The sequence below is a fragment of the Molothrus ater genome, chromosome 12 (genome assembly GCF_012460135.2).
Source record: "Molothrus ater isolate BHLD 08-10-18 breed brown headed cowbird chromosome 12, BPBGC_Mater_1.1, whole genome shotgun sequence".
Lineage (NCBI taxonomy): Eukaryota > Metazoa > Chordata > Aves > Passeriformes > Icteridae > Molothrus > Molothrus ater.
In genome coordinates this window covers 1910093-1923113 of record NC_050489.2, presented here as the reverse complement: position 1 = coordinate 1923113, position 13021 = coordinate 1910093, and the positions used below count along the sequence as shown (strand labels likewise).

Genomic DNA, 13021 nt, shown 5'->3' with positions numbered 1-13021 from the left:
GCTGCTGAATTCTGTGTTCTCGGGTATCGGTGGAAATCCGTCTCCTGATCTCTGTTAACTTCCCACGGGGCTGAGATCATCGGAACATGTCCAGCCCCAAACCTTAACAAGGCAATGCTGCTGACCAGGAATTTGTGTTTCTAACAGCTGCACATCACTTGGAGCTTGTTGGCCGCTCTGTTTCATGGATCAAATCTCCCTCCTTGTTGATCAGGTTTGCAAGTTACAAGTTATCAAGCTGCAAACAACATCGTATCTTAATAAAAATTTGCATATTTCACACTTAGCAACAAGATGATCTGAGAAGAGGGACTGGCACAGAACAAACATACTGACCACCTTGGAAAGGCAATTATAGTAATTATAGATAATTAATAAACTTCAAAAGAAAAGATGAAGGCTTTTATTGACAGAATGTGAAAAACAGAACAGCAGCAGTTCTTGCTGAATAGTATCAGTAAATATACTGCTGAGAATTTCTTCAACGATAGCTGCAGCTGGGAATCTGAACCAAGTGACCATGAATACTGAAGCTATGAAATAAAATGAGGTTTGGGACGTAAGGTAAGGATCTGCTGTTTAAATGTGGCCTATTCACTGTGGCCGTGGTGTCATTCCTTTCTCTTTAAAAGTGTGTACCAGTCTTTATATTTGGGCTTTAAAATCCACAGATGGACAGAACACTTCCTCTCACACAGTCAGAAACGACTTTGTTCTCATGTGTGCCCAATGTGTGCCTCCTTTCTACCCAGGAGTTATACTGATGGTTCTGCATTCCCAAAGACACAGGATTCCTTCTGTCTTGTCAGGATAATGATTTTTGTGAATGTACAGGGACTGGCACATTGATTCAACAAACACACCACTAATGGACATAAAGGCTGTGTCAGAGCAGAACAAGGGAAGGGGTAAGAAATGTGTGACAGAAGTGGCAGCATGGTTGCTGCAATTAGCTGTTCCTAATTGCCACAGCTGGAGTTTTTCACAAGTTATGGAAAATGCAGAAAAGGGGGTGGCCAGATAGTGCAGATGGCACTGCTTGAGATCCACAGGTGTGCAAAAGCAAGTGAACCCAGGGGTGAGCAGGAAGAAGAGGACACCTACAAGGGTCAATACCTGCAGCAGGAGCTTGGGCTGTCCCTGTGAGAGCCCCCTGGGTGCTGTGGGATGTGGGAGCTGGGCAGCAGTGCAAGGGGTAGTTGGAGTAGGGCTGTTTGTTTGTTAATGGCCATGAGGAGAGCTCTCCTGGCTTCCTGGATTCCCACATTGTTCCTCTGTATCCTGCTTGCCATGTAACTTGGCAAAAAGCCACTTGCCTCCCGGTGTGCCCTGAGCCCTTCCCCAGCTGGGGGAGGCTGGGGGTGCACACTCTGCGCGTCAGCAGATCTTCTCTCTGGTGCTGCTGAGCCAGCAAAGCGCAGGGAGCACCACCAGCCTTTGCTCCCCCCCGCCTCTGTGGGCGTCTGTCCTGCCAGCAGTGCGTCCTCCTGCAGCCCCTGGACTGGGCAATTGCCAGGAAGGAATGAAGGACACACAGTCACACCCCAGAAGAGTCTGTGGAAGAGCCTTAAGCCTCAGGTCCTGCACAGACACCTGAAAAGATTCATACCTGAAACCATTTGTGTGGAAGAAAGAACCTGGGCAGGTTTCTGGCTCCTCGCGTGTGCCTCGACCTCTCGGAATGAGCCTCCATCAGTTAAGTGAAAGAAAAGGAAGTTCCAAAAAATCAAAGCAGCATTTATTTAGAACAATTCACAAAGCAATAAAACAGGTAGAGGTTTTCTGTCCTCTTTTGTGAGATGTCAAGCCCACCTCCCAGGTGTAGTTTGATGGATGCTCTGCTGCCTACAAGCTATTTCCAGTTAAAGAAAGCAGAAAGAGTCCCTAGGAAGGACAACTGGCCATGCCTTTCTGCAAGAAGAAGGGAATAAGCATATAAAATATTCTGACACTTATGGTATAGTCTATATCTATAACTTCTTACAGATTTCAGTTCATTTGCCCATTCCCACCTCAGTATTCAGTTTTGATTTGCCCTGAGTAGGTACCATGGTCTGTCTGGACCTGGACAGATTGGGGTTTTGTTTTTCTGCTTGCTTCATTAAATAGTGATTTTCAGTCTGACAAACATTCTGAATGCCCCTTGTTTCTCTCCCTTCACTGTGATTAGGACAGCAGATTACACAACAGTGAGTTAGGAGGTGATTATTACTCTGTATGCTGACAAACTCATTTTGTTTGACTTTCCTTTGGGCTTTAAAAGCAAACTGTGCCCTCCACAGTTCTTATAAATCTGTGTGTTTTCTCCTTCCAGTCTGACTTTGTTTCATGAGCTGTGCCCAAAACTGCACTCTGTGTTCTTTCAGTTTCTCTGCTGCCTTTTGCTCCAGGTCTATTTCCAGGTATTTTTCCTCCAGGTCATACTGTGGCCAATGGACCAAGCCCTCTCCGTTGGGATTTCTGGAAACAACAGAAGGACAAGTTAGCTCTCCATTTGCCAATCCATTGCTGTCTGACTGCTCAGGTTCAGAGCAGTTCAGAAAACCAACAGGTGAGCCCAGCTGATGTGATTCTGGTACCTGAACAAATGGACAGTATTTTATGAAAATGCTCATCAGTGGAACAGCAAAAGTGTAAAAGTTGCCATTCATTTTAGATCTAAAACTCCATTGCAGATGGAGTAACTGCTCTTAGACTTTTTTCTTCCTCATTTCTGCTGGTTTTTTTTTTTTTATTTTAAGAGACCATTAAGAAGAGATATTGCTTCAATATTTCTCTTAAATTCTGTCAAATTTCTAGGAAGCAGCATGTAAGTACTGCTTCAGGCAGGTAAGTACCTTCTGGGCAGCACAGACTGAACTTGAGCTGTAATTAGCACTGTGATTCTCACCCATTTTTAGCAAAGTTGGTCCAGTATCTCATAACAGTTCTGCTAAGTTCATTTTCTTCTTCTGTAGCCCCTCCTGCAAAGGGAGAGAGGGAAGGGCCACATTAGAAAGTAACTAATGAGTATCAGCTGTATCAATTGCAACACTTCTCCTGGTTGCCCTGTTTTTCTAGGAGGTTTTTGTAGGAGAGACCTGCAGATGAATGATGTAATGAAAAGTATCTGCTCCTGAAGACAGAAGATGCTTATGCTCATAATGATGCTTATGATATATAAGGTATGCTTATAATAAGTATAATGTTTATAATGCTCATAAGAGAGAAATTCTATTCTAAAGCCCTGCAGTAATTGAAATGAGAAATAATGAAGGTCTAAAAGGAAGATGGAGTGCATATGGGTACATTACCAGCTAAGAATGGCTTTCCAAAGACAAAGGCAATCTCAGCTCCATGATCTGCTTTTACAAACTCTGGTACCAAACCTTCCGCGGAACTCGGCCGATGTTGGAATTCATAAAAGTAGACTGGGTTGCCAGCATCTAGAGGATACAGAAAAGTGCTGGTTTGAGAGCTGAAAATACTGCTCCAGAGATGATAAACTTTCATGAAAAACTGTTTTGGTTAAATAAAAGCACTGTCAGTGCTCTGGATGGTGAAAAGTGCTGCACACTGTCCACACCAGCCCCCGACAGAATTGTACAGCTGTTCTGAAGCTGCTGGGTACCTCTGTGGTATCTGGCCACTTCCACAGATGAGATGACAAAGTAGACATCTCCCATTGCATCCAGGAGGCCATCTCGGACCTGAGCAGGGCTTTCTGCATCCCCCATGTACTCCTTGTACACTCTGTCAACAACTTCAGATGTAAGGCCCTGAAACAGCAATGAAAAGTATTATAATGATGATGAATGTTACAAGGAGCAGCAGCAGTGGGTGAGTGTGGCCTCTGCACATCCCTGGCTAATCCTCAACAACAGCTTTCAGAGAAAATCCCCAGCTGTGTCAGAGTGTGGCTCAGAGCTCAGAGTGAAGTTCCACAGCTGTGGATACAGGTGATCTTGGGGAAAAGAGGGATGCAAGATCAAAGGATCAAGCACCTTTAGATAAGCAGCAGTCAGTGATGCTGACTCTTCTCTCTTCTGTGGAAACACCTTCACAACAGCACAGAGATCCTGCTGGATTTCATAAAATCCATTGATTGTGGTAGATAACCATAATTTTTCCCGTTCAGTACAAGCTTGGGCTCTGCATTTCCAAGTTCATGGTGGATGTTTGTGTCATTGAATGATCCTTGCAAGTACTGGCCCTGCTTCTAGAGTCCTTAATTCTTACCTCATAATCTGTACTTTTCTATGGATTAGCTTCAGGAGAGCACAAAGGCACCACAAAGCCAAGAGATTTGTAAATTACAGGGAAGCAAAACCTCGAGAAACCTGAAGGAAGGTGTCAGAGCACTCCAAACCTCTCAGGCTTTCCTTTCCAGTGCCCAGCTACTGCTTTAGGAGGTTGTGTCCCATAGGTGTCCTGCCAGACCTGCTGCTACTCTGCACGTCTTGCATAACTGGGAGGATCTACAATATCCAAGAGACCTTGTTTATGTACCTGCATCACTCCTGGATTCCCACAGAACTCCTTTTGAGGAAGATGGACATTTAGGCTGGAAATGGAGAGGGTATTTGCAGTCACTGGAGGTAACAGGAATGCAGCACATGGGTGCCTGTTTCTGCCCCAGTTCAGGGAGCTGTCCAGCACAATGGCATTTCCCTGTGAAATGTGTCCCTCCAGGGGTGAAACCAGCCTGACCAGCCAAGCAGCAGCACTGAGTTATTCTGAAACTGCTCTCTTACCTTAAAGATTAGTGCTAAGTTGCTCTGTAAAATTTGACGTGCAACATCTTTATCCAGACCATCCACAAAAGGAGGATATTTCATCATCTGTGTGATACAGAGAATCATACTATTAAAGAAGCCTCTATTTACAAAATGATATTTATATATCAACTTTATAATTCTCTTACCATAGGAAGTAAATATCCATATTCACAGTTATTTATTCCTATGATGTATGGGACAGCATTGATTGATTTTTCTGAGAGTAGTTCCCTGGGACTCTTTGGAAAAAATACACCATCTACACATCCACTGATGAAAAAGAAATCCTGAACAAAAACGGAACGAAGAAAATTTCATTAGCGCATTCCTTTTGCTTCCTAAAGTAGTTCAGATTTAACTGCAGTTCCAAGCTGAAGCCAAATGAAAATACAAAAAGTAATTATATCCATGCCATCTTAACATTTTCTCAGACTGTTCTACTGCTCTAGGAAGGAGGTTCTGTGAAGATTAACATTATACTTCTAGTATTTGTGAAGCAGAAGTCATTATGTTCAATTTACATCTTTCCTTTTTTAATTATGGCCATGGATTTGTGGAACAGTGGGGGAAAAACCACTTCTGTATTGAAGTTTCAAAGGCACATAAGCAATGTGATAAGAACTTTTAAGTTGGACATAATATATGGTTTGATTTTCAGGTTCTCCAGAATCATCTGTGCCATTTTCTGTTCCTTGCCCTGGTAGAGCACGACAGCAAACCACAGGCAGCTCCAAGTGCATGCAGAATGAAGGGCAGGAACCTGTTTGCACTTTTCAGGCGAGGTGTCATTGCAGATCTGCAGTGTTGTCATGTCCTGAAAAAGTCAAGAACGTCAGATTTTACAACCACTTCAGGTTCTTCTAATATTACAGCCCACAAAGAGTATTCTCTGGGATGAAAAGATCTGAGATGTCATTTAAATGCAAGAAGAATCATTTCACCTACCATTTTTTGTGTTATCTGTAGTAGTTCTTCTTCTGTTTTTCCTCTCAAGCATTCAACCATTGCAGCTGAACTGGATTTTTCACAGCCAGAGACAGCAGCAATTTTCTGCAAGCAGTGAGAACAAACAGTCTTGGACACATTTCCTCTGTCTGGCTCTGTGAGACACCGAGTGCAGCAGGAGCAGCCAAAGCTCCTGCACAAAGGGTGCTGGAGCCTGGCTGTCCCAGCTCCTGAGGGAGGGCACTGGAAGCCCTCACAATCCTTCACACCATGGGCTGGGAAGAAGGGGAAAACCTCTGACTGCAGGTTTTTTTGATACAGAAATATTCTGAGACAATGCTGGTGAATAACAGGCTGGGCTGAGAAGGCTGGGTGACATAAAGGAGTTAGAGAATAAACCATCTGCAACAGGGAGCACATTCTACCACTCTTGGTGATGTCTTTTTGGCTGGAGCAAGAGCTGTCATTAGAGACAGCAGTCTCTCTTATGTCCCAGCTTCCAGGTTCTGGAAATTGTTCCTTGCAGTTGAAGAGAAAAGAAAGGGCTGGAAGCCTGTAGTTCTCAAAGTAAAAAAAACAACTGAATAAAGTCTTGTTTATTTGCACACTACAGGCATCAAACAGGAGGGGAAGAGAAGAGTATTCAGAGTCTGATACTGGTTTCAGTATCAGACAGTATAAAACTGAACAGTATAAGTTCAGTTTTTTGATGATACTACATGTTACAATATTCCTGGACTTTTCATTCTTCTCTCATTGGGGATATTTGGGTGTTTGAAAAGCAACACATCATTAAACATGTACTATTTGCACACAGAAATACTGTCTTTAATGACTGCTTTGATCCACAAGAAATGTGAATTCACATGATTCAATATTTTGGACTGAACAGTGTAATATATGCAGAACTATCTGGAAAAAGGAATTAAAATTCCCACAAGTACCCACCTGTGCATCCTCCTTAGGCTGGTCAGTGAACAAGCCCAGGGCTGCAGTGCCACTCTCTGAAATGGCCTTGTGGAACAAGCCCTTGGCCAGGGGAGATAAGACCTGTGAGAAAGCAAGGACAAGCATGACAAGCACTGTGTTCTCCCCTGGGATTTTGGGTTTCAGTATCAGCAGTGGCCATTGGGAGCATTTGGAAAGGCCATGTGCTAAGAGTGTCCCTGTGCAGCCTCTGGCCATAGCCCAGCTGTGCAAAGTGCTTTGGCAGCCCTGGCAGGGATGGGGAGTTCAGGGCCTTTCCCTCCCCCTGCCCTTTGCTCCCAGGGCCTCCCAGCATCGCCCTGCAGGGCAGGTACAGATGGGATGTGCCCAAGGCAGGCTGGCTCTGCTGCAGAAGGGCAGGAAAGAGCTTCTGGCCCGAGGAAGCAGGGATGTGTATGCCAGGTACAAGGAAGCCTGGCTGGGCTGTGTGAGCTGTACCAAAGCAGCCACCTGGAGAAGGAGAGAGTCACAGCCAATGTGCTCCGTGTTGGAGTAAAGATTTTACACAATCTCAGCGTCACAAACTGCAGGGCTGCACCAGCTACCAGAACTATTCACCTCAATCACTTTGTGCTGTCAAAGCAAACAGAATTGGGCAAGAGTCCACAACTCCTCCTAAAGGACTTTTCTCATGAGATTAGACCTTGAGGGTTTTTTACATTGGGGAAAAAAACCCAAATCGACCAAAATTTAATTCAACAGATGAGTAATAACATTCTCTTCCTTAACCACAACATTTGAGCATGAAAATGACACATTTTTGTCATTCAAAGTCTGTGGTGTTTTGCCTTGTTGTGTTATCAAAGACCCAGGTGATGTGTCACTGTAACCCCGCCCTTTTCTCTCGCTGACTTCCCATGCGGATACTGAAAATAGAAGGAGGGGGTTTTTCCCCTAAGTAATTACAATTCAATATTACTGTGAACTTACAAGAGCAGAAACACTGATTCCTCCTGCAGATTCTCCAAAGATAGTGACAGATCCTGGATCTCCTCCAAAATGCATGATATTTTCCTGAATCCACCGAAGAGCCGCCACTTGGTCTAAATATCCCCAGTTACCTCGGGCATGCTCATCACCAGTGCTGCCGGGAGAGAACAGATTTGTTCAAGTGCTCAATGCAAGCCAGGAGGCAGAGGAAAGTACAATCTGTGGTGTGAGAAATCATCTGCCATTCTCTGCACAGAACTTGCCTCCACGACTGACAAATGGATGGCTCGGGCATCCCTGAGATTGGAGCAGCAGCCCCACAAGAACAGACCTGGAAGCTGCCTAGGGACTGGAAATTGTCCCCAGTGCTGCAGGTGCAGTTCAGAAATGTTTCTTTGCATAAGCAAGTCTTCTGCACTTCTCTTTACAAGGGCTTTGCACACATCCTTTTAGAAAACACTTAGGAAAAACTGAGAGCAACCAACTTACCTAAAATATCCAGCAATACCTAATCTGTACTGAATTGCTACAACCACCACATTGTCAAATGCTGCAAGTACTGAGCCATCATATGATGAAGCTGCTCCAAAAACTAATCCACCTCCATGGATCCACACTAGGACCTGGAACAAGAAACACAGGATCAACCCAGCACAGGTAAGAGCCCGCAGTGAGAAAAACTAAATATAGCCCAAGAAACAACATTTGGTGCTATTTCTCTCCTGATTCTTTCAGAATACATTTCACAAATTGTAGAAATCATTCAAATCTAAGGTCTGCAGGGCTACAAAATGGCACTGCTTTTGTTAAATGCTTACACTGTGTCAGTGCCCTGTGACTTTGGACAGATCCTTTGGATTAAATCAAGCACTGCTTAGCTAAATGGCAATACAATTTTACTTGTAAAATAGGGTGTTGTGTCTCTTTAATTCCAGCTAATATTGGCTGGGATAAAGCATGTAAGTTGTTCATCGCTACAAAAGTGCCCCTGCATGTCTGCTCATGGCAGAGGTTGAAGTTTCTTGTCAGATAATTTTGCTCAAAAGGTTTTTAGGATTTTGCTTACAGGCAGCTTCTCGTTTTCTCCTGTAGAAACAGGTGTGTAGACATTTAGGTACAAGCAATCCTCAGACACTTGCAGAGCAACTTTCTCTTTTCTGTTGGTAATCAAGTCTGAAAAATCCTGTCCTTGTACTTGGTCCTGTAGACACCTGAAGAAACAGGTGAATAAATAAATACAAAAGTAATAGGCAAGCTGAAACTAACTAAAAACCTGAAAGCAGTGAAGAGAAGCTTTTTTGTACTTCCACAACAAAGTGCCAAGCAGAAATTGATCTGCAGCAAACTTTTAGATTGGTATGTGAAATACATATGAAAATATAAATGAATTATTTGAAGTCCCCAATAGCTTTTTGCATTGCAATGGCAGATATTAGCCTTGAGACACTAAACAAGGCCAGTAGGACAACAGGAGTGAGTGAGACATTTACAAGGTAGATTGGAATTGCTGTGCATTTCCTATGTGCCCTTTTAAGCACTTGACTCGGCAGTTTCCCCCTAAGGCTGTGTTCCAGCATTTCCTCAGCTCCTTTCTGTCCATGCTGCCAAGGTTTCCAGTGCTTGGTAAGGGATGGCCAAGTGCTCCTGAGGCAGAGCATTGTCTGTAGGTGCTGCTCCATCTCAGCTCATCTGTGATGCCTGTCAAACAGCAGCTGCTGGTACAGAGAGCAGCTCCCAGAGTGTCTTTAGAAATGCATCCACTGGGACAGCTGCAGGTGCAACGAGGGGGCACCAAGGAATTTGCCTTCATGGATGGCCCTGTGAGCACATCAGTGTCATGGAAGTGCCCAGAGTTTAACATCATGAAAGGTTCAGTGGTTTGGTCATTGCCTTACATTGGTGGGTAGGAAGTGGCATCTCTGACACCTTCCCATGGCTCAGGTGGCTGGGGTTCAGAAAACCTCAGTGATCCAAGTGGAGGCTTAGCAAAAGGAAGTCCCAAAAAGACATTTACAGTCCTGTCAGCTGTGTCCACTTGGAATTGGTACCCTCGGACTCTCCCGTATTTGGTCTCTGCTTCTGGTTGTTCTGTGGGACAGCAGCACAGAATCACATCACTGGTCTGTTTGTAAGGAATTACTAGATTTGCTACTTAAATATACACCTTTTGTGCACTTAAACAAGTAGTTTTTATACATAAAGCTTCAACAAACTCTCAGCTTTAACACTATACTATCTTAATATGCTATATTATTTTACTCTTTTATTTTACTAATTTGATTACTGGTGTTTACTCAATTAAATTTTAGTTTAATTGAATTTAAGTTCTAATCTTTAATTTTTTTTAGTTTAATTTTAATTTATTCTGATGTACTTTCATTATACCCTAATTAAATCAGTAGAGCTGCCATTATTACAGCCTTCATTTTGATTGGCCTGTATGTCCATCTCCTTCAGGTATATAATTTGTATTGTCTTACCACACACACATTGGTGGTTGCATAGAGATCTTAATTTTTTTTTTCAGCCCTGGGTGGTTAGATAAAAACCCATTTTAAGATCTGTGTGAAAGTTCTAACATCAAATACAGATGTGGTACTGTGGCTGCTCAGCCTCAGCAGGCAAGATTTTGCGACAGGGATTTGACTTTGCTATTTGCAAAGAAGGGAAGAAATACAAATGACTGAAAGCAGATTAAAAACAGAAATGAACGTTTTGCTACTGCAGCTCAGTTTGTGTCCAGCTCAGCCCAGGGTTTTTGCCCATCCCTGTCCAGGGTTTGTGCTCAGTTCAGCCCAGGGTTTGTGCCCATCCCAGCCCTGGGTTTGTGCCCATCCCTGCCCAGGGTTTGTGCCCATCCCTGCCCAGGGTTTGTGCCCATCCCTGCTCAAGGTTTTTGCCTGGCTCCAGACAGGGTTTGTGCCCAGCTGAGCCCCAGTTTTGTGCACATCCCTGCCCAGGGTTTGTGTCCAGCTCAGCCCAGGTGTTGTCCAGCTCAGCCCAGGGTTTTTGCCCATCCCAGCCCTGGGTTTGTGCCCATCCCTGCCCAGGGTTTGAGCCCATCCCTGCCCAGGGTTTTTGCCCATCCCAGCCCTGGGTTTGAGCCCATCCCTGCCCAGGGTTTTTGCCCATCCCTGCCCAGGGTTTGAGCCCATCCCTGCCCAGGGTTTGTGCTCAGCTCAGCCCAGGGTTTTTGCCCATCCCTGCCCAGGGTTTTTGCCCATCCCTGCCCAGGGTTTGAGCCCATCCCTGCCCAGGGTTTGTGCTCAGCTCAGCCCAGGGTTTGAGCCCATCCCTGCCCAGGGTTTGAGCCCATTCCTGCCCAGGGTTTTTGCCCATCCCAGCCCTGGGTTTGTGCTCAGCTCAGCCCAGGGTTTTTGCCCCTCCCTGCCCAGGGTTTGTGCCCATCCCTGCCCAGGGTTTTTGCCCATCCCTGGCCAGGGTTTGTGCCCTGCTCTCGGCTGGCCCCGGGAAGCAGCTGCAGGTGCCGTGTCTCCTGCAGCTGCCCTGGGCAGTATCCCCGGTGTTTACCTGTGTTTACCAGCAGCGCCGTGCCGCCGAGGCAGAGGATCCAGGCCAGCAGCGCCGTGTCCCTCGCAGCTGCCATGGTGCCACTGGCACCGAGCCCGCGGGCCGGGCCTTTATAGGCTCGGCCTGGGCCGCCTTACGCAAGGCAAACCCGGCTGAGGCGAGGGAGCGCTCGGGCTGCGAGCCAGGCCGGCACTGCCGGGCTGGGCCCGGGAGCCGGGAGCCCTCCTGCCCACGGCGCTCCTGCTGCCTCCCCAGCGCTCCTTGGCCATGGCATTGCCAGAATCCCGGGCCCCGCGGGCTCCAAGTGCTTTGGAAACGGCCCGGCATTGCCGGGAGCGCTGTCCTGCTGCTGCGGCACCTCCGGCTGCGGCTCCGGGGGAGGCTTTGCTCAGCCTGCCCCGCACACACCTGCAGGGCACCTCGGCTCTGCTCGCTCGCATTCACTGCCTTTGGGTGCTGAGATCTCCGTGGGGGAAACAGTCTAGCCAAGACCAAACCTATAGCCCTGCAGGTGTACTTTTACTGAAGTAAAAGTGGAGTCATTTTTATTCTCAGAAAAGCATTTTTCTGAACAAAAACACCAATACTAGAAAACCCCCAGCTTTTCCTGCAGCTTGCAGGAGGCAGCTGTGAGTTCTGTGTGTTCAGGGATGTTTGGAATAGTGTTGCAACACAGTAACAACCAGAAAGAGATGAATGATTAGCTTTTGTCAAGTGGGAGCAATATTAAAGGGTGGTATTTGGGTGGTAACTCTATATCTAATGCCTCTGGAAAATCCAGAGGATTTATTTCAATACATTGCACACCCATAATTGAAGGATGATATGAAAAGGGGAGAACAGAATAGCTGAGTAGAGATTTTCTGCTCACATTAACTAAGAGGTTGTGTTGGTTTTATGCAGGTATTAGGCTCTGCCTTTTTCTTCTTTTTTTTCTGACTCAGTAGCTCTTGCCCCAGAAAGTTTTGCAGTTTTGCAATTTCCGATCATGTGAATTCTCAGTTGTCAGAACGAGCATTTCAAAGAATCTAATGCGTTTCAAAAGCTGATCTGATGACAGAATGGTTTGGGTTGGAAGAAACCTCCAAGCTGTACTCATGCCACCTGTGCCATGGGCAGGGACACCTTCCTGTCCAAGCTGGCCTTGGGCACTGCTGGGGGTGGGGCAGCCAGAGCTGCTCTGGGCGGCTCTGGGTGCCAGAGCCTCAGCACCCTCAGAGGGGGGAATTTCTTCTGTGCATCTGATTTAAACCTACCTTAGTTGGTTTGAAGCCATCCCCCTTGTCCTGTTGCTGCATGCCCTTGGCAAATGCCCCTCTCCATTTTCCTTGGAGGCTGCCTGGGGCTCCTGCAAGGGGCTCTGAGGTGTGCCCAGAGCCTTCTCCTGTCCAGGCTGAACATCCCAGCTCTCTCAGCCTGTCTCCACAGGAGAGGGGCTCCATTTCTCCAGATCCAGTCCTGCTCACACCTCTTTTTACAGCTCAGTGGCTTACAAGAGCCACAGTCTTCAAATTAGTTTAGCACATCTCTTTTGCTCCTGTTAGTGCTGAGTGCTGTGGCTGTGCTTGTGCACTTTACTCCAAATGCTCCTTGTGCACTTTACTCCAAATCTTCCCCTGTGTATTTGCACAGGTGTGATTTACAGTGCCTGGAGATAAACCCCAGCCAGCTTTAACCTGGCTGCTCCCAGGGCAAACTGGTGGCAGGCACTGCAGGTGACCCCAAGCAGTGCTGGCTGTGTCTGCAGCCTGTGCTGGGTTTGTGGTGGCTCCTGAGCTCTGCCCCAGTGCCCTGCCTGCCCTGCCAGGCTGTGCTGGGTGCAGCTCCTGAGGCTGAGGGCACGGCCAGTGCTCACTGTGCACTGCCAGATG

At 46.3% G+C, this 13021-nt stretch overlaps 1 protein-coding gene and 1 long non-coding RNA gene across 3 annotated transcripts; one reads left to right on the top strand and one right to left on the bottom strand.

Moving 5' to 3' along the window:
• The first annotated feature begins 440 nt into the window (after positions 1-440).
• Positions 441-6522, top strand: LOC118691037 (uncharacterized). The gene is made up of 4 exons (XR_004980947.2): positions 441-564; positions 2418-2551; positions 3061-3164; positions 5416-6522. It is a non-coding gene; the product is annotated as an uncharacterized LOC118691037 (long non-coding RNA).
• Positions 1816-11226, bottom strand: LOC118691031 (fatty acyl-CoA hydrolase precursor, medium chain-like). Of its 2 annotated transcripts, XM_036390055.1 has the most exons (14): positions 11151-11226; positions 9515-9707; positions 8686-8830; positions 8109-8242; positions 7620-7773; positions 6651-6752; positions 5703-5807; positions 5518-5571; positions 4904-5044; positions 4734-4820; positions 3611-3758; positions 3294-3425; positions 2891-2963; positions 1816-2460 (listed from the first exon to the last, which is right to left on the bottom strand). In XM_036390055.1, exons 1-14 carry the CDS (start codon positions 11224-11226, stop codon positions 2286-2288), a joined length of 1719 nt encoding a protein of 572 aa, XP_036245948.1. In that variant the 3' UTR covers positions 1816-2285. The 2 variants fall into 2 exon arrangements, with proteins under 2 accessions (XP_036245948.1, XP_054372085.1); XM_054516110.1 differs by lacking the exon at positions 5518-5571.
• Between the last annotated feature and the right edge of the window lie 1795 nt (positions 11227-13021).